Source organism: Pelophylax lessonae (assembly GCF_965119305.1).
Source record: "Pelophylax lessonae genome assembly, chromosome: 3".
NCBI classification, from domain to species: domain Eukaryota; kingdom Metazoa; phylum Chordata; class Amphibia; order Anura; family Ranidae; genus Pelophylax; species Pelophylax lessonae.
The window spans coordinates 647,835,093-647,857,014 of NC_138770.1; the positions used below are offsets into that span (position 1 = coordinate 647,835,093).

General features: G+C 40.4%; 1 protein-coding gene across 1 annotated transcript in view; it reads right to left on the reverse strand.

Moving 5' to 3' along the window:
* LHCGR (luteinizing hormone/choriogonadotropin receptor) overlaps positions 1-21,922 on the reverse strand; it is a 274,724-nt gene that overhangs the window by 75,676 nt on the left and 177,126 nt on the right. The window contains exons 5-6 of the mRNA XM_082252351.1: positions 11,830-11,904; positions 8,283-8,360 (exon numbers count right to left, since the gene is read on the reverse strand). Coding sequence (XP_082108477.1) covers positions 8,283-8,360; positions 11,830-11,904 — 153 coding nt within the window. The remainder of the gene's footprint in view (positions 1-8,282; positions 8,361-11,829; positions 11,905-21,922) is intronic.

Below are 21,922 nucleotides of genomic sequence, written 5' to 3' on the forward strand. Positions count from 1 at the left end.
GCTACAGAGCTGAAACTTGACAGGTACACTTTTTAGACCCCCCAGACACTAAATACAAAAAATGACATGCCTGCCTAAAAAAATGCCCGCTAAATGCCTGCAAGAGAAAAAGCCAGCCGCAGAGAAGCCATATTCCTGAAAATATAAGAAAATGCTGTTTTTTAGGGGTTCTGGACATGCTACAGAGCTGAAAATTGACAGGTACACTTTTTAGACCCCCCAGACACTAAATACAAAAAATGACATGCCTGCCTAAAAAAATGCCCGATAAATGCCTGCAAGAGAAAAAGCCAGCCGCAGAGAAGCCATATTCCTGAAAATATAAGAAAAATGCTGTTTTTTAGGGGTTCTGGACATGCTACAGAGCTGAAACTTGACAGGTACACTTTTTAGACCCCCCAGACACTAAATACAAAAAATGACATGCCTGCCTAAAAAAATGCCCGCTAAATGCCTGCAAGAGAAAAAGCCAGCCGCAGAGAAGCCATATTCCTGAAAATATAAGAAAAATGCTGTTTTTTAGGGGTTCTGGACATGCTACAGAGCTGAAAATTGACAGGTACACTTTTTAGACCCCCCAGATGCTAAATCCAAAGAAATTTTTTATTTTTATTTTTTTTTAATTTTTCCAATAATTGGCTCTCTATCAAAAAATTATAATTTTTAAGAACTTTTTTTTGCGTGATCCCTCTCCGGCATGCCACAGTCCAGGTGTTAGTCCCCTTGAAACAACTTTTCCATCACTATTGTGGCCAGAAAGAGTCCCTGTGTGTTTTAAAATTCGCCTGCCTATTGAAGTCTATGGCGGTTCGCCCGGTTCGCCGGTTCGCGAACATTTGCCGATGTTCGCGTTCGCTGTTCGCGAACGGCGAATTTTAGGTTCGCGACATCACTAATCCACAGCCGCCCAGCACGGATCACGATGTGAACAAGCAAGGGTGACGTCACTGGCTTCTCCTACGTGTTGCGTCACTAGCCACGTGACTTCTTCAGGGTGTATATGTAGAATTATTTTTATGAAGAATTTTTTATACAAAGATTTATTTTTGGACATTTATGAAGAATCACGTGTAGACACTGGGTGGTTTTTTTTTTTCATTTTTTTTCATTTTTTTTTATTTCTTGATTTTTTCACATCTTTATTGGACATTCTTATATGTATGGTGTTGATATGTGTAAAAAAATATTTTGAGTGTTTTTTGAATGTTATAGCGCCATCGTTCTTGGAAATTTATTATAAGGTGGATTGGGTACACTTGATAAAAATAAAAGTTTACCATGTATTTTTATGTTTATATTTGCATGGTGGTAACTAGGCCCCTCTTCCCCCCAACGAGTGGCAGCTGACCATACTATGTGTTGATTCTCTTCTCAATGCAGTAATGCTTCCCCACAGAAATCATAGCTAAATACAGAAACTTTGGCCACTGTCTTTCCCTCCCTCTGCCTTCAGGTTGCCTTAAAATGGTTGTAAAGGAAAAAGGTTTTATAACTATGCATGAAGGTAAAAATCTTCTGTGTGCACCAGCCCCCCCAAATACTTACCTGAGCCCCCTCTCAATCTGGCGATGTCCACGAATGCCTTGCTTCTCCGGGGTACTCGCACTCCCGATCAGTGCCCTCATTACGATGCAGCCCCAACAGTGCCCATCAGTGCCCATCAGTGATGCCACTCTGTGCCCATCAGTGACACCAGTATGTGCCCATCAGTGCCACCTCTCAGTGCCCATATGCCTCAGTGCTTCCTTTCGGTGCCCATCAATGCCTGTCCATCATTGACATTCATCAGTGCCTATCAGTACTGGGTACAGTATTGTATGTCATTCATAGTGCAACAGCACTGAAAGCTGAAAATTGGTCTGGGCAGGAAGGGGGTGAAAGTGCCCGGTATTGAAGTAGTTCATTTTTCGTCCTCTTTTCAGTGTATTTTATTTCTCTCCAATGCTCTCATATTTGTCAATTTTTTAAGGTGATTGGCAACCATATGAACTGTGATGTAGTCTTTGTTTTGCTATTTAAGATTTGCACATCAATATTCTTTGAAAGCAATATATTTGAGTTTATTCCCAAAACTATATTTGAAGGCTGTACCAAAAGTAATGCAAAAGTAGGCATAACTTTATCATTGATTCAAATTTCACATGTTGATAGAGTAACTCTTTCTCTGAAGTAATTATATAGTGCTGCCCACTTTTGCATTACTTTCTGCAAACACATACACTGTATATATGAGATTTTGGGAATAAGCTCCAATGTAGTGCTTCCACTCGCCTTCTTTTTAGGGCTTTTATTTTCATTAAAATTGAAATTCATACAAAAGAATTACCTACACAGGGGTTGTTCAGCATCCCTCTGCCACAAAGAAAGTTTTTCATCCAGCCATCTGGATTTTGTTCTTGTGGCCCCACTGCCCTTTTTATTATGCTTTGGTATTTGACTGTTCCTCAGCTTCATTGACTCACCCTCTACCAAGTGGAAACCTTCACTGTCTCCCATGTGGAGCACTAAACGAACATCAACACCTATACTAAAAGGGCTGTGAACACCTGCACAATCAGGATGCTGGTTGTCAGCAAAATGTAGATCTATGGTTAGAGGCTTCATCCAACCCAGGTCTCCACAAAGCCTCCAGGGTCCAGGACCCTGACCAATACTTATTAATCCTAGAGTTTAAAGTAATATTCAATTCTTGTAGAACCCTTTTTTTAAAAATAATAAGCTTTAAAAATTTCATATTTTTTTTTTATGTCGGTGTTAATGCTTTTTGAAAGTATAAAATATTGTTTGTAGATACAGTCATGGACAAAAATGTTGGCATCCCTGCATTTCTGTCAGATAATTCACCACTTCTCCCAAAAAATTGTTGCAATTACAAATGTTTAGGCATTGTCATGTTAAGACCCGTTCAGACAGGGGCGACACAACTTGGTGGGGCGTGCACCGCGACCTCAGCGCGCCTTGCGCGGACTTCATATAATTGAAGTCAATGCAATCGCCTCCAGGTCGCCCCAAAGTAGTACAGGACCCTTTTTCTAAGTCGGAGCGACTTGAGTAGCTCCTATTAGAACGGGTCATGTACTATTCAATGGCGGGCGACCCACCGCGACTTGTCAGGCGACCAAGTCGCCTGACAAGTCGCGCTAGTGTGAATGGACCCTTATTTCTTTTGTTTGTAAAGGTATGACACAAAAAAGTAAAGAAACAAAAAGCCAAATCTGACAAATTCCATGCAAAACTACAAAACTGGACTGGACAAAATTATTGGCACCCTAAATTTGATATTTGGTAGCATACCCCATGGAAAAAAAAAATGGTTTCAATTGCTTCCTGTAACCATCAATGGGTTTCTTACACCTTTCTACTGGAGTTATGGACCACTCTTGTTTTACCAACTGCTCCAGGTCTCTCAGATTGGAAGGGTTCCTTTTCCCAACTGCTGTTCTGAGATCTCTCCACAGGAGCTTCATGGGATTCAGACCCGGACTCATTGCTGGCCAGTTCAGTACTGCAGCAACGCAACCTTGAAACATCAGTGAACCTCCACTATGTTTGATTGTAGGGACTGTGGTCTTTTCTTTAGGAAAAATCAAAAGTGCCTATTTTGAAGGCTTGTATGCAAGTAATTGACCGTAAAATGAGTATGGGGGTCTGGGTACTGCCCGGGGGGTCACGTATCAAAAAAAATAAACAAATAAAAACAATCCTTTTTTTAGGAGCAGTGATTTTAATTATGCTTAAAGTGCAAAAAAATGAAAAATTCCTTTAAACACTTGCCTACTGGGCACTTTCACCCTCTTCCTGCCTAGGCCAGTTTTCAGCTTTCAGTGCTGAAAGACAATTGCGCGGTCATGCAACACTGTACCCGTATGAAATTGTTATCATTTATTTTCACACAAATAGATCTTTCTTTCAGGGGTATTTAATCACTGCTGGGTTGTTTTTTTTTTAAGTTTTTCTTAAGTCAGTAAATTTTGTAAATAAATAATTTTTCTCCTTCACTGATGTGCGCTGATGAGGTAGCACTTATGGGCACTGATGAGGCAACACTGAAGGGTACTGATTAGTTGTCAACACTGATGAGGAGGCACTAATGTGCCGTACACATGAGCACTGATATACGGCACTGATGAGCACTGATAGGTGGCACTGGTGGGCACTGATAGGCGGCACTGATGGGTATTTATGGGCAGCACTGATGGGCAGCACTGATGGGCACTGACTGGCATCAATGCCCAAATGCTGTTTTTTATTTACATTTTTTTACTGGCCCTTTTTTTTATATTCAGCTGTCAGTGGGGAAAACCATTGACAGCTGATGGCTCATCGCTGGTTAAGGATGCCGCTACTTAGCAACCAGCTTACACTGTGTCTGATTGGGCAAAGCTTTGCCCAATCAGGGCGCAGAATGCACTGTGCCATGCTCAGTGCATTGCAGGGTGTTCGTCGGGGTGAACAACCGGCAATTGCGGGTGTTCGGCTATATATTCTTTTTTTTAGTAGAGACCCTATAGAATAAAATGGCAGTCATTGCAATATTTTATGTTACAATGTATTTGTGCAGCTGACTTTTTAATGAATTAAAAAAAAAACAGTAAAGTTAGCTCGATTTTTTTGTATAATGTGAAAGAGGATGTTATGCCAAGTAAATAGATACCTAACATGTCATGCTTTAAAATTATACATTCTAGTGGAATGACGACAAACTACGGTACTTAAAAATCTCCATAAGCTAACTGCTATCATAACCTCGATATTTAACGTCAAAATTATTATTTTTTTTATTTTTTAATTTTTTAAAGACTTTATTTGATTTTTTAAAAAACAAAATTAATGAATAAAACAAAATCACATATATCAATCATATATTCAACCTTTTGCTCCTCTGAAGACGTCACAGGAAGTGAAGAAATGCGTAAGGCTGAACCCCACGGCGTGACGCACGCTACGTAGGTGGAACGCAAACCGTAACTCTCCGCTCGCCACTCTGCATGTAGCGTTAGCTCTCCCTGAGACTGTCACGGTTATTTTATCTGCTGCTATTAACCCATGGAAGGGTAATAAACTATTTTAAGCAATATTACGCTATTTGGAGCACTTTGTTTTCATACCCTGGGCCTCCAGTGATACGGGGAAATAGAAGGAGACTTCCAACACCACCCCCACTGAGGGACCACGGGGGATCTACCTTGGCCTGGGAGCCAATAAGCGCAAGTGGTCTTAGTGCCGTAAGGTACATAAGACCCTTGTAATCTGGTAATTTGCAAACTTTACTTATACCGAGGTAAAAGGAAACGTGAGCCACAAAAAGTCACAAGTCATATGTGATAGGAATCCACATTTTGCACCCGCACTTAAGTGCACTGGAACAATTGTGCACAAGGAAAATTACATTTGAACTTTATTTGTCACTGTAGTCACCTAACATATGGACTTGATTTAACTCTATTGGAACATTTTCACTATTTTTACTATTTTATTTATTTATTCTTGATTATATTTATATATTTATTGCGATAGATAAATCCTTAACAAATGATATATACACTGTCTGGAATTGTATATTAACACTTCACGTAGCACACAACCTATATATTTTATATTCACTGTTTTATCTTTATATTATTTATCACACTAAGCACTTGAATTATTTATCATAAAAAGATACACATCAATCGGTACTATTTTGTATAATATAAAACTTAGCAAGCGCTATAGGTAGCCCTCTAAGGCTATATTTTTTTGATAACCTTTTTACTTGCCTGTAAATTATGTCCCATACTTTAAAAACATTTCTCGTTAATTGGTGTGTATTTTCTTCAAACGTTCTGTGTTTTTGTGGCATCCAAATATTCCTGTTTAGTTGTACTCCACTCAATGTGTTTTCAATCCTCACCCATCCTTTATCACTTTTTGTGTCAGTTCATTCAATCATTCATGCCAGTATTATCGCATTATGGCACCTTTTAATATCTGGTGCTGCTAATACCCCCTGTGCTTTATCATAGCTCCGTACTGAGAACCGTATTCTTGTTCTGCCATATAAATCTTAGAATCATTGTCTTTAATTTTTTAAAATATGTCTGGGGTAAAGCTTTTTGGTAGTATTGCCATCTTTACCATATTTATCCGTCCCACCCATGAGAGTGGTCATTTTGATATTTTTTTTATTTAATCTTTATTCTCATTACCAGTAAGTAATGGAATATAGTTTGCTTGGTATAAATTCCATAGGGCTGGGGTTAATTTTAAGCCAAGGTATTTTAGGTCGGTTTTCCCCCATGTATATCTGAATTCTCTCTTTAAGGCTAGCTCTCCTTTCTTGCCTAAACTTAATCTCCTTTCACACGGGCGTGCGCTCAGTGGACTCCGTTTTGCTCAGTGGGGATCGATCCACTGATCCCCACTGAGCAGGCGGATGACAGCTTTGTCTCCACTCTGTGTGCAGAGAAGGAGCTGTCAGAGCCCCGCTCTCCTCTATGGGAGATCGGATGATATAGGACCGCCTGTCTGTTTTCATCCGATCTTATCCGATCCTCCAGACGGATGGAAAATGGGGTTTCCATCCGTTTGGATTTCACAGACAGGATCGGATCAGATAGCAGCGGGTGTCAGCGGAGATGTCTGCGCTGACATCCGCTGCTCCATAGGGCTACATGGAGCATCCGCTCCGGTCCACCTGAAAAACAGGCCGGCAGACTGGATCGAAAAGCCCGTGTGAAACGGACCTTATATTTAGAATTTCCAACTTTACAGGGTTGATCTGTAAGTTTGAAAGTTCTCCATATTTTTTTTAGCTCTTTTATTAAATTTTAGGAGTGTTGTTCTGGGTTTAGATCAGGGATCCTCAAACTACGGCCCTCCAGCTGTTGAGGAACTAGACATCCCATGAGGCATTATAAAACTCTGACATTCACAGACATGACTAGGCATGATGGGAATTGTAGTTCCTGAACAACTGGAGGGCCATTTTTTGAAGACCCCTTGTTTAGATATATAGAATAGAACATTGTCGGCAGATGCCGCTATTTTTTATTACTCATCACCGATCCTCACTCCTCCTATGTCTGTGCTGTTTCGTATGGTAGCCAGTAGTGGTTCCAATAACAGCACGAATAGGAGGGGTGAGAGCGGACATCCCTGTCTTGTCCCGTTGAACATTTCAAAGGTTGATGACAAACTCCTGTTAACCTTCACTGACGCTGTAGGGTGATTAAATAGGATATTGATCCATTGGACCATCTTAGGACCAATTCCCAGATTCTCTATTGTATCCATCATAAACCCCAAGTCTACCCTGACAAATTTTTTCGGCATCTATTGACAGGAGTAGAGCTGGGGATTTTCCACCTCTCAGTTCATGCAGTAAAAATCATGTCGTACATTCCCAGTAATGCCTCTTGCACACTCCAGCTTGAAAAAGCTCAGTACAGCTTTTTTTTTTTTTTTTACTGAGCTAAAATACAGCCCATTAATTATAATGTGCCTATGCACACAGGCGCGTAAACAAGCGCCATGCATTCTTCAGTAAAAAAAAAAAAATAGAAAATTCAGCATTTTTTGGTCAGTAATTTATGCCTTATGCGTGCACACAAATGTGCGAAAATGTCCATTTACATACTGTGCAGAGCAAGAACGCGAGAATACGTTTTTGTGAACGCATATTTGGGAAAATACGTGCAAATAAATAAAAAAAAAAAAATGCTTGAAAAAGTAGATGCTCAAACAGGATTATCATGTGTAAGAGGCCTTAGGTGGTCGACAAGTGGTTGCTGGTCCAAGGCAACATAAGAAGCACTATTTGATAGTTATATATATCTGGTTAGTTATTCTTGATGTAAAATTGTATTTGTGCTTTTATGAGTCTTCTGCTTGATATAGTATTTTTAGCACCACTGAAGCATTTAAAAACTGCCTACATAAGTATATAACACACAACATGAAGACACAATGTAAAACAAAACTGGTAAATGCATATTGACAACTATATTGTGTATGTGCGGTGTTTGCTTTGCATTTGGGTACATTTGTAGTGAGTCACTGGTAATAAATCTGTTTTGTGACTGCTGGCATAGTAGAGCACCAAAACTCTGCTTGCGCTGTTTGTATGCAATTAGCACAGGTAAATGGCTGCATTGTGTACTGAACCTGTGTTTACAATACAGCTCTCTAAAGTGTTCTACAGCAACTAAGCCCAAAAAGCAGCACAATGCAAACTCAGAGCAAGAGCCATCCTGTGACCAGTGTATGCATACCCTAATTGAGATTTTTTTTCTTTTACTTACAGTATCAACGATTCATTGTTCATTTCCTGAAAAGCATTGGCCGGTATAACAGTTATATGCATGTTCTCATAAATCTCCCTGGAAAAAAGAAATGTATTCAAATTTGTAGATTTTGAGAAAGTCAAGTTGCCCAATAATGTACGAAAATAAAAACAACACCATTATAACCATTTTTTTTTTTTTTATAGCTGAAATCAAATTGGTTTCTGTGGACCAAAACTCTCTTTTTTTATACAAGGACCATTAGACTTAATTCACAAAGCTAGCACACCAGGATAAGGATCCTTATTCAAAAAAGGGACAGTTAATGTATAATTGTTGCATCCAGCGGCGTCATTAGGGTTGCTGTCACCTGGGGCGGTAAAACCTAGTGTCATCCCCTCCCCCCCAATGATTTTTGCAAGGAGAGAGAGGGGGGCAAGGGGGGAGAGAGAGAGATAGAGAGAATGGGGGCAGGGAGAGAGGGAGGGGGCAAGGAGAGAGAATGGGGGCAGGGAGAGAGAGAGGGGACAGGGAGAGCGAGAGAGAGAGAGGGGGCAGGGGGAGAGAGATGGGCAGGGAGAGAGAGAGGGAGACAGGGAGAAAGAGGAGCAGGGAGAGAGGGAGGGTGGCAGGGTCTGGTCAGTGCTCACTCACTTGGATGGTCCTGGGAGATCACTGGCTCAGTCAGGGGCTTCTTTTTCAATGTGGCTGTCAGCTTCATAGATGGAGCACACAGGCAGGGAGAGAGGGGCAGGAGAAGGAATTTGTGTCCTGCTCAGGCATGCTGGAGGTGGACAGAGCAGCATGGGGATCCCCTCCTTCCAGGGCAGCTTCAGCTTCTAAGCATCACTCCCAAGTCACCCACACTGGCAAGAGACAGAGCGGTCATCGGAGGAGGGGGTGGAGAGGAGCAGGTGGATGGAGCCATGGGCCCCCCTGTCCTGAATGTCTGCGGTGGAAGCGTTGTGGCCTTTTAGGGGGCATCAGAGCGGCCGCCTTAGTCTGTCCTTGGTGTCACCCCTCCGGCGGGCTTCACCCGTGTGTGATCCGCACCCAGCGCACCCCCCTAGTGACGCCACTGGTTGCATCATCTGACCTTAGAATGAGCCTGCATTCTTTTAATGGACTTTTAGAGATATGCAGCCCATCAAAAACTTGCTGCACTGATGACAGATATTTCTAGCTGCACATTATTAGCAAACTCATATTTAAAGAAGAAATTTACCCATAACAACTTGATAAAAAATAATGTTCTTTAGCAAGGAACATACATTCCACATTAATAATTAATAATTATGCTACCAAAGTTTGTGTGTGCTTCTGCTTCTTCTTGTTGGAGGCCAACATTTTGCTGAAGCCCAGAGCTCCTGAGCAGCAGTAATTCTTTAGGCTGTCAGCAGATCGGCCTCTAGTGGCTCTGATTTTTGGCACAATGCACAATGGAGAGCAACTGAGCATGTGCAGAGCAAGGTGAGACAGAGTATTACTGGATTTTAAACAGTATAGACACTTATTTTTAATGTTTTACATAGCTATACCTGCAAAAAGTGCCAGCCTGAAGTGATCTAGCAGGACCCAATTTTCTGACTAAACTTCCACTTTAACCACTTTACGAATGCCCAATAGCAAGTTTTCTGCTACAGGGTGGACTTTCAATGCAGAATAATGTATATATACCTGATTCTGCACTTCCACATAGGAGGTGTGCCACTTTTGCTGTGATTAGTCACAGCAGAAGCCGATCAGTGGGTACCAGTCAATGGATGTCCGCCGACACCCACTGATCATCAAGGAGAGAGGCTGGATGAAGTTCTGCATATGTAAACAATCGTCCGGACAGCGAGGATGTAATGGATTTTCTTTACCTGCAAAGCAGGGAATAAAAGCCAGCACATCCCTTAGTGAAAGCACCTCTCACACTTTACACAAAAACACTGGTTAGGCACACATTTAACCCTTTGATCACTCTAGATGTTTAACCCCTTCCCAGCCAGTGTCATTAGTACAGTGACAGGGTATATTTAAAAAAAAAAACAATAATAAATATAATAAGCGCAATCACCTGTATTAGGAATAATGAAAATGAATGAACTCCACTCTTCAACCAGCTAACCTTATATGATAGGTTATGACTGCAGCTAACACTTAGTGTGTTCACAAACTTACTCTTAAATCTAATGTGTACATAAAAGTGTAGTGAAATCAGCTCAATAATCTTGAGACTGCATCAAAATATCCATATATCTAAAAAATAAAAAATAACACACACCACACATAATGTATATAAAACATGTGAGAAAACTGTGACAGTCCCAACTTGCTGAAGAAGGGCAGAGAAGGGGTTGTAACGCGTACAGGTGGTAGGACCCTTTGCCTGAGATGTAGCCATTTTGATCTGAGTCTTACATATCCTTGTGAGTGTTTTTTTTTTTTTATTTATGTGTGGTTTTAATAAATATTTATTAAATATTTTGGAAACGGAGAGCACTATGGTTTCTCAATCTTTGGAATAAGTACCAAGAAAGGACATATTCTAAATCAGAAACACTAGTGGGAAGAGTGGTCAGTTGTTATCCTGAGTGGAGTACATTAAGTTCTGAATGACTGTAGTGGGGTCATATATTGGAGGTGAGCAGGCACTTTATCTGGAGGTGGTGGGAACCAAACACAGTGGTGGATAATACCTCAACTGTCACTTCTTTTCAGTGCACACAACGATGGACCCCTATTGTTGGGACTGTCACAGTTTTGTCACGTTTTGTATACATCATGTGTGCCATAAGCCAGTCACCTGACGATGTCATCTCTTTGACGAAACTAGTTGGGCGTGACTACGACGCTTCATTATTACGCACACTTGTTGACCGGCGGGAGAGTCCGGTGCAGCCACACAGCCTGCTGATTTTTGGGAGAGCAATTGTATCTGTTTTTATTGCTGTATGCAATTTATTTAATCTTTTGCTCAATGATTTGCTTAGTGTGATTCCCTTTGCAAATGTTTTTTGAATAAGTATTTGTTATGGGTTACACTATGGGCATATGTGCTTTTTATTTTTCACCCTGCTGATGGACCAACCCTGCCTGGATCCCGTTTGGAGCTTTAGAGTTTCCCTTCATTAGGAGATGTAATACGCACATTTGACCATACTATATGATGGTCCACAGGATCCGGTAAGAGGCTTTAATACTTGGTGCCACCTGGTGGTGGAAGCACTAGGAATTATGATTGTGGGGACACAATCATGGATAAATTGTTTCCTTTGGATTTTCCTGTTTCACATATATTTTTCTTTTTAGGCCCTTGTGTATGGGCTCTTATGGATACTATTTATATATGTGGCGTGATTTCTTTTTACACCTTTTTTTCTAATAAATTTGACGTCATTATATTGATTCATTTTTGTGTTTTCACGACATTAAATTTAGTTACATTTTTTAACGCTGCTTCATATATTTAATGCTTCACATTCTCTAATGCTTCGGTTGACACAGTCAAGGAACAGGCACATATTGCCTGCACAAACAAAAAAAAATGTTCTAATAGACATATAAAAGTTATACTCACAGATTAAAATGCAACTGCGTTGAGAAGATTTTTGTGACATCTGGAAATTTACGAATCCCTGTGTTGCAGATGCTCCTAGATTTAAACAGATATAGATATCAAAATAATATTATTATATATGTTACTTACACTTTCATTTCCCTAAATTAGGTATGACAATTTGAAGGGCTAGGGGTGCATTTACTAAAGGCAAATAGACAGTGCTGGGACAAGATCATCCAGTGCCCAGGGCAAAGATGCCAAATTGGTCCCTCCTTATGTACAAGCTTATGAGGAGGAGAGGGAGAGAGAGCACAGCCTGCACCTCCTCGTGGCTCTTTTCTCCTCTCCTTGCCACTTCCAGTGCTGCTTGGCTGACAAAAGTAGTGATGCCACTGTCACTAATCCTGTCAGCCTTGTAGTAGAAGGAACTTGCAGCAACACTTTATCCCTACAATACACGCTGCCCTTTCTGCCCACCCCTTTCCCAGCCCTGCAAATAGGCTGTTCACCTTACAGGGAAATTTTCACTTAGCTTAGTGAGCAAGGTGAAGCTCTGCTGACTTCCATCTTCCAATCAAGTGCAAACAAATTATTATTATTTTTTTAAATATGCCTTGCATCTTTTTGGTTATTCTTCGCAAAGTGATCATTCACCACATTCACTAAGCCATTGCTCCCAACTGTTCCTGATTTCAAGGGACTGTCCCTGATTTGGGACAAAGTCCCTCTGTCCCTCTTTTCTCCTCATTTGTCCCTCATTTTGGTCTGATCTATATAGTTGTATATAAAATGCACTATTTATTTTTCAAAAAGTGTTTCCCAGTGTTAAACCTTTCAACCAAAATATAAATGGCTGAATTTTTACATTTCAAAAGCCAGTTTAAAAGAATAGTAGTGGTAAGAAAAACAAAAGCTCTTGTGGGTTTAACTTATCATTTTTTTTGTATAACTCTCCTTTAAGTGGGTATGGTAGGTTGTGTTCTATAAAAGAAACAATAGTGCAGCACTAGAAATGATAACAATTACAACATAACACACAATGTGGTATGAAGTCCATAAAAGTCCAAAGAGAAGGGGATGCCAAATAGAGATGCCTTCAGTGCAGAAAGGGTCAAATAAAAAACACCGTTGCTGTGAACCCTTCCACCGAAGAGTATTACTGCCTCTCACCTCCAGCAAACAACCACTAGGGGTCACCAGGCCAAAGAGCCCATCTCCCCCCATGTTCCCATCTCAAAAAGTTGGGAAGTATGACTAAGCTAAGGGTACATTTTCGTCTTTTTGCCTCTAGTGAGTTGACCCCTTAGTAGCTATAGACCCCAAGGGCAATTAAAACAAAATCAAGGATCAAGAGTAAAGTAAAGACATGGTTTAACCACTTGCTGACCCTGTGATCCCGCACTTCCGGGTAGTGGGCGTGAATGATTATGCACAGCGGGAGCTGATTATCAGGTACTGCAGGCTAGATGTCTGCCGGCACCCACCGATCATTCGTTACAAGGGCAGAATTGCGGTCTGCCTATGTAAACAAGGCAGATTGCTGGTCTATCAGTACAGAAGGCATGGATCTTGTATTCCTGTAAAGCATGGTCATGGATCCATTCCTTCCCTTAGTAAAAGCACCTCCCAAACAGTGCATAAACACTGGTTAGGAACACAGTTAACCCTTTAATCGCCTCTGATGTTAACCCATTCCAGATTGTGCTTGATTATCTGCTCCCCTGGCTGTAACAGTCAAGGAATGGGAGCTCTTAAACTGGGAAGTAACAAATCTGTTGTTGCTTCCAATTTCATTGGATGTTCACTGATTTTCCTCCATCTCTTCTGTGTGAAATGATCCTGGCCATTTACTATGGTCCCGAGCTCTCTGGAAGAACGGGGGAGCTTGTAAACCAATGGGAAGGGGGGTAGCCGTTCTTGGTACTGTAAAAGTGATTGGACAGCTGTAGAGCCACCCAGATCCATTTTGCTAGACAGCCGATTGCCAGCTGTAAAAAAAAATAAAATAAGAATTATGATTGCATTTGCAGCCATGATCTTGGAAAAAACACTTGCTGACAGGCTGTATATATAGGTACTGCGGTCAGCAATTGGCTTGTCAAAAATGAAACAGGAATTAAAGGGGAACTAAACCCTCCTATTGTTTTTAGACAAGGCATGTGTTGAAAATGGTATAGCTTTTTTAAACTGTTAAATTGATGGGTTTAGTACCGCTTTAAACAAATTTAAATGGTCAGTTCACATAAAATGAACATATTTTGTTCTATTCCTTATATTTTCATTTTATTTTATTTAATCTCCTTGACAAAACTAATGTAAATTTTGATGTCAAATTTCAATTTAGTTTTAGTCATATGTAGAAGGAAAAAACTGCGCTAGATATCAAACTCTAATAGCTGCAACTTGAATGTGACAAACATATATGTAACAAATACTGGGAAAAAAGCTGCGCTAAGTGACATAAACCATATGTGATAGGTTTATAAATAAAAATGATATTAAAAGTCCCAGAAAGTTAAAGTCCCAAAATATTCAATGATGGATAAACTGCTGAAGTCAAATCCAACAACGCACGAAATACATTCAGTATGTATAGGTACTGCTTACCAGATGTAGCGGTAAGATGAGCGTTGGTATACACAGAAACCAAACCAATGAAACTCTGCAGGGGACTCCTTACAGATGATAACCGCTCAGGTACCTTGAGAACGTCAGTTTTTGACGAAACGTACGTCGGTCGCGGCGTGCTGACGTCACCTCTACGAGACGAGACGATACTCAGGCGGGTGTTTGAAGCCAACTGGCCGGCGGCTCCAATTCAGCGCTATTCCTGTGTACTTTTGTAAGTGCAATTCTTTGTTTACTTTATTTTTAATAAACGGTTTTACGCTATGGGCTCTCCCCCTATCATTTATTCTATGTAATACTTCGGAGTATCTGTGTGGACCAGCTTTATTGCCAAGGGAGCGTTTATGCCATTTATTGGTGGACTGCCATACATCAGGTTCACCCTGATTGTTACATGCATTTGGTCGCTGACATCTGGTAAGCAGGAATTTCTGGTGGTGGCTCTATCTATTTGAGTGATCAATGTCGCACGATTCACCTACAAATTCCTGGTAATTATATTGGGAGCACGGAGGTGGTTCTTCTACTTCTACTTCTATATCTATCAAGATTTGTTATGCTTACTTTTTCTTACTTCTGGTAAGCAGCCTGTGTTGGTGGTGGTGCACACTTATTATTCCTTTGATTCACACGGGAGATAAGAACATTTTTACAGTATCACGCTATGTTTTATTTATGTTTTATTACCATATCCACCGACCTACATCTCTGAGAGGTTATCATCTGTAAGGAGTCCCCTGCAGAGTTCCATTGGTTTGGTTTCTGTGTATACCAATGCTCCTCTTACTGCTACATCTGGTAAGCAGTACCTATACATACAGAATGTATTTCGTGCGTTGTTGGATTTGACTTCAGCAGTTTATCCATCATTGAATATTTTGGGACTTTAACTTTCTGGGACTTTTAATATCATTTTTATTTATAAACCTATCACATATGGTTTATGTCACTTAGCGCAGCTTTTTTCCCAGTATTAGTTTTAGTCATAGTCTTTTGACTAAAATGCCATTATAGTTTTAGTCATATTTTAGTAATCCGAAATGTCGTTTTTGTTGTATTTTAGTCATTTTAATTGTTTTAGTTTTAGTCGTATTTAGTAATCTACAGCACATTTTAGTCAACTAAAATCATTTTAGTTGACTAAAATGTAATGGGTTTAGTTTAATTGTAATGCATTATTTCTTGGTCTGAGGAGGCCTATAATACACAGTGTGGAGTGCTGTGGATGGTTTGAGGAGACCTGTAATGTGCAGTGAGTGCTTTGGACTTCTGAGGAGGCCTATAATACACAGTGTGGAGTGCTCTGGATGGTCTGAGGAGGCCTGTAATGAACAGTGAGTGCTGTAAACAGTCTGAGGAGGTCTGTAATGCGCACAGTGCTCTGAATGGTAATCTAAGGAGGCCTGTAAAGCTGTGCAGCGTGAAGCATGGCACACCACTAAGCACTATGGTTGTTACCTTGCTTACTGGGAGGGGAAACACTTAAGGGCTTTAGAGGCATACAGTCATGGTCAAAAATATTGCCACCCCTGCATTTCTGTCAGATAATGCACAACTTCGCCCAGAAAATTGTTGCAATCACAAATGCTTAGGCATTCTCGTGTTTATTTCTTTTGTTTGTATTGGTCTGACACAAAAAAAGGAGACACAAAAAGCCAAATCTGACACATTCCACATAAAACCCCAAAAATGGACTGGACAAAATGATTGGCACCTTCTCAAAATTATAAGAAATAATTGCATTCCAAATTTGTGATGCTCCTGTAATTTGTAATTAAACTCACTTGTATCACTTAACAGGAGCTGACAATTTAGAAATCACACTGGCGACGGCAACCAGTTAAAGTGGTGAAAAATATACTTAACCTTTCTGTTGAGCAGCAAAAAAATTGTCTGAGGAATTGAGAACAAAAATTGTGGAAAAGCATGGACAATCTAAAGGGCCCTCTCCAGAGATCTTAATATTCCTGTGTCCACTGTTCCCAAAATTGTCAAGAAGTTACAGCCCATGGGATTGTAGCTAATCTCCCTGGTCATGGATGAAAGAGAAAAACTGATCAAAGCATTTGCCAAAACTTACCTGAGGAAGCCAAAATTCCTTTGGGAGAATGTGACAGAGGAAACAAAATTACAGCTTTTTGGTAAAGCCCATCATTCTACTGAAAAGGATGAAGTCCCTACAATTTAAACAAGGGAGGTTCACTGATGTTTTGCAGTTGCTTTGCTGCTTCGGGCACTGGGTGTCTTGACTGAATGCATGGCATTATGAAATCTGAAGACTACCAAAGCATTCTGGGGTGCAATGTAGGGCCCAGTGTCAGAAAGTTAGGTCTCTGTCAGAGGTCATGGGTCTTACAGCAGGGCAATGGACAAATGACTCAAAGGACTCAAAGGACTCAATGACACAAAGAAGCACCCAAAATGGTTTAAGACAAACACCGGAGAGTACTGAACCAGCCAGCAATGAGTCCAGATCTAAATCCCATAGAGCACCTGTGCAGAGATCTCAAAGCAGCAGTTGAGAAAAGGAACCCTTCCAATCTGAGAGACCTGGAGCAGTTGGCGAAAGAAGAGAGGCCCAAAATTTCAGTAGAGAGGTGTAAGAAACTCATCGATGGTTACTGGAAGCCATTCATTTCAGTTATTTTTTCCAAGGGGTGTGCTACCAAATTTTAAATTGAGGGTGCCAAAAATTTTGTCCAGTCCATTTTGGGAGTTTTGCGTGGAATGTGTCAGGTTTGGCTTTTTGTTTCTCCAATTTTTTGTGTCATACCAATGCAAACAAAAGAAACAAACATGAGAATGCCTAAACATTTGTAATTGCAAAAATTTTCTGGGCGAAGTGGTACATTATCTGACAGAAATACAGGGGCGTCAATATTTTTGGCCATGACTATTGCTTTGAGGAAACTGGAAGTTCACGCGGGTAAATGTCCTTCTGTCGAATTTTCGTTCATTGACGAAAATGGAAATTAAGTTTCGTCAATTGACGAAAATGTGGGGTCATTTTTGTTCAGCTTTCATCAGTGGAAACATAGTTTTCATCATATGCTGAAAATGTTTTTGTCAACTAAATTAACATTGAATGCAACAGAAGAAGAGGAATAACTAAAACTACAAGTCGGGTAAGATTAAATCCAAAAAGTGCACGTCAGCGATAGCTCATCCATGAAGTTCCACTTTTAGGTGGACTTACCCTTTAACCTATATTGATTTTGGAAATGTGAGCCCAGTCTGTACTTATCTATTATCATACTAGAAATAAATACACAAAATGTGCTTTATACTGTGCCATTCCACATTTTCTCGGTATGTGTAACAATAACAAATCCAGCAATGGTCTTATTTATTCAAGTACCTGTTTACCATAGAAATGAGTCCAATAAATATGTAAAGTGTGCTTGCATGACTTTTATGTTAGTTTTTTTTATTAAGCATGTTCAATAGATTTAAAAAATAATTGGCTATTACTGCAGAATAACATGAACGTGCAGAACAACACGAGGGCTTTAAATCTTTTGGGATGTTTCTTATGAATAAACGACTTGCAATTTAGGTGATTAATTTACAGGCCGAGATACAGTTCTATAATTCTAGCCTGAAGATGTCAGCTAAAGAACACGCTACGTGATTAAATGCACCAACCGCCCCAACAGGTCATCTGGCACACTGGAGCAGGAGAAGCAAATGTTAAAGCCGGTATCCTAATTAAATAAGAGAAGGTCTCCAGGTTGAGTTCCAAGGCAGTTCCTGGATGTGGATTGGGGGTGTGCATGCTGTTAATCAAACAGGAGAGGTCATTCAAGACCTTGTGGTTTTATGATATTACTGTATTAATAACCAATAAAACTGCCAGCAAATCGATTGCTAATTTCATATTGCTGCCACAAACGTGTCAAGCCTTTCTCATAACATCACTGCATGTCAATCTTTGAAGGAACATTATTAAACAATATTAGGAAGAAAAAAGAATAAATGAGGTAAGTTTACATAACACAGTCCCTTTACCATACAGTATATGCTTGTCTGTTTCATACAAATCTGAAATTACTGGTATATTTATTATATAGACCTAAACATGTGATAGCAGACAATCAGACCCAACAATAGGGGTAGAGTCAGCCCTCCTGTATGGGGCCTGGGTCCCATTAGTTCAGCATGGAGCCTGGGGTCAGAGAGGGGACTCTTTAAATGCCTTTGGGCACATACACAGAAATCCCTTTGGCCAGTGGCTCCCAGCAGTTAAATAAACGTTTCCCTTGCCCCACTAGTTCAGCAGCAGGGGCTGGGGGCAATACCTTTGGGCTCATACACAGTAATCTCATGGGCTCCTAGCAATTAACCACTTTACCACCGGAGGATTTTGCTGTCTTACATCTGGGCCACTTTTTGTGATTCGGCACTGTGCGAATTTAACTGACAATTGCGCGGTCATGCGACGCCGTACCCAAACGAAAGTTACGTCCTTTTTTTCCCACAAACAGAGCTTTCTTTTTGGTGGTATTTGATCACCTGTGTGATTTTTACTTTTTGCGCTATAAACAAAAAAAGAGCGACAATTTTGAAAAAATAACAATATTTTTCACATTTTTTTTATATGAAATTCCCCCCCCAAAAAAATGTAAAAATCAAATTTTTTTATCATTTTAGGCCAATTTGTTTTCTGCTACATAATTTTGGTAAAAAAAATTGCAATAAGCGTATTTTGATTGGTTTGCGCAAAAGTTATTGCGTTTACTAACTAAGGGAAAGATTTCTGTCGTTTTTGGTGTTTTTTTTTTTTAACGAGTAATGGCGGCAATCTGCGATTTTTTTTGCGGGACTGCGACATTGCGGCGGACAGATCAGACCCTTGACTGACATTTTTGACACTTTTGGGGTTACCAGTGACATTACTACAGTAATCAGTGCTATACATATGCACTGTTACTGTAAAAATGACACTGGCAGGGAAGGGGTTAATTTTATTGGAGAGGGAGGGGTTAATGTATACCTGGTGCTTACTGAAGTGTGTGGGGGGAGGTGACTGAGTGACTCAAGGACAGATCGCAGGTTCAGCTATGATGAACCCTGCAATCTGACCCTGCCTGTCACTTCGGAGATCCGCCCGCTCTGTTTACACAAGCGGGCGGATCTCCAGACTCGATTCCCCGACGATCGGGAAAGAGCAGCGGTGATCACCGCTGCTCCTCCCCTGGCCCGACTCCCGCTGTTACTGAACACAGTAACAGCGGGAGCGCGCCGCCGAGAAGGGGGAGTGTCTGCCGACGTAGGTCTACGTCGTCAGACCTACAACAGCCACTTTGCCGCAGTAGAGCTCTAGTGAGCAGACGGCAAGTGGTTAAATAAAACTTCCTTGCATCAAATTGATTCAGTAGCAGGGGCCAGGGACAGTGAGGGGACTATTTACTCAATCTTCCCTGCACAGCCTTTATCAAGTAAAGTTCTGGCCTCTACTTCTATATCAATCCACCAAGGGCAAACCAGAACTTTATTTTCAGGACAAACATATTTGCTATTAAACATTTAAGAAAACTACTGTCCCGTTTGCTTAATCTCTTGCCATAAATGTAATGCATAGGTGCAGTGACAAAAGAGGGTGGGCTTTAACACCTATACACTGCACATTCACTATATTGTCAAAAGTTTTGTGACACCTGCCTTTACAAGCACATGAACTTTAAATGGCATTCCAGTCTTAGTTTGTAGGGTTCAATATTGAGTTGGCCCACCCTTTGCAGCTATAACAGCTTCAACTCTTCTGGGAAGGCTGTCCACAAGGTTTTGAAGTGTGTCTATGGGAATTTTCGACCATTTTATTTTATATTGTTAATTATTACTATATAATTGTTTTGGCTATTATTATTATTTCTATATATAACATTTTGAAAGCAAAGTCGTTTTTTTTAATTGTAACATTAAAGTTGTCCTCTCTGGTTTCCATCTTAAAAGAGGGTACTGGAGGCTTCCCAAATGCACTATTACTCCATGACCCTTAAGGAACTGAAGTTGAAGGGTTTTCAAGCCATATTGCCCATACATTTCTGTGTAAATGTCCTGGTATAATGGCAGATTGGAATTTACCAAAGAGAATGAGAAGCAGGGTGGATCTGATTTTTTTTTTCCACATAGCTATAGCTTTTTAGCTGAGAAGTACAACAGTAAGTATGTTCTGCCACAAATCTGCCCCCTTCTGAGTCATTAAAAAGGGTCAGTACAAAACCATTGTTGCATGTGATGTACACATATTGATAATGTTCTATATATCAACATGATGATTTACTATCTACTAATCGCTGTTTTGTTGTACTTCATATTATTTGTAGAAATACCGGTCTGTCATGGTCTCTCTGGCCCTGAGGAAGCCTTGAGCTAAACACGTCGGATTGCTGGGGACCTACATTGACCGCGTTCCATCTGAGACCTACCTATCATCCTACACAGGCTTTGGTTTCTCCCTATTGGGATGTATTTTTACCCTAATGACTCCTATTAGTTGGTTTTATATACCATTCCTTTATGTATTCTGTCTTTGCCAACATGCGCTTGATTTCTCATGTTTTTTACTTGTAAACTAAATAAAATGTAAATTGTTTTCTATACATATTGGTTTTGGTGTGATCCTTCTCCTCCCATTGGCCCGTAAAGCCCCACTTTTTTCTGTCCTCCTATATTGTATATCAATCAGGGGTAGGGGCCTCATTACACGGTATCTTTTTGTGTACAACAGTAAGTGTTGCATGAGCGAGTTTGGGGTGGAGGAACTTGACTGGCCTGCACAGAGTCCGGACTACAACCCGATAAAACACCTTTAGGGTGAAATACAGCAGAATGTTTAGGACTTTATTAAAGTAGATTTGTTTGATGTGTGTTTTGTACTTATAGGAAGGGCTAAACTGAGAGATACCTCTTTACCTCAATTTGTCATTAAACTCTATCTCCTCTTAGTGGCTCTGTCTATACTGCAGTAAACAACTAAAGGGAATACAAAAAGGAAGCATAGGGGTTCCAATCAACTGATAGATATCACACCTACTCTATGCTCCTAAATTCAATCTTTTACTTCCATTCTTCCTGGATTTAAAAAACATCCTGACTGCAATAAAACACTGACTCCTGGCCACTGATAACTAAGAGATATGAGAACAACTTACAAATAAAACCCCTCCCCACCAACCAAAATACCATATCTAAATGTGATAGTGCACCCAAACTCACTAAGAAAAATATCCTACATGTTTCACTCTAAAAAAAAGCTTTGCCCAGGGTGTATAAAATAAAACAAGCGTTCAAAATGAAAAGTGCTGTAACCCCCACATGGCAAATTTGAACCCTACGGACTAAGACTGGGATGCCATTAAGCGCTTCCGGACCACCTCACGCATATATACTACAACCCTCCAGTGCAAAATCACATACCTGTACGGTGGGGGGGGGGGGGGAGTGTGACTGGGGCACCAGAGACCCATTCCCACTGTGAAGC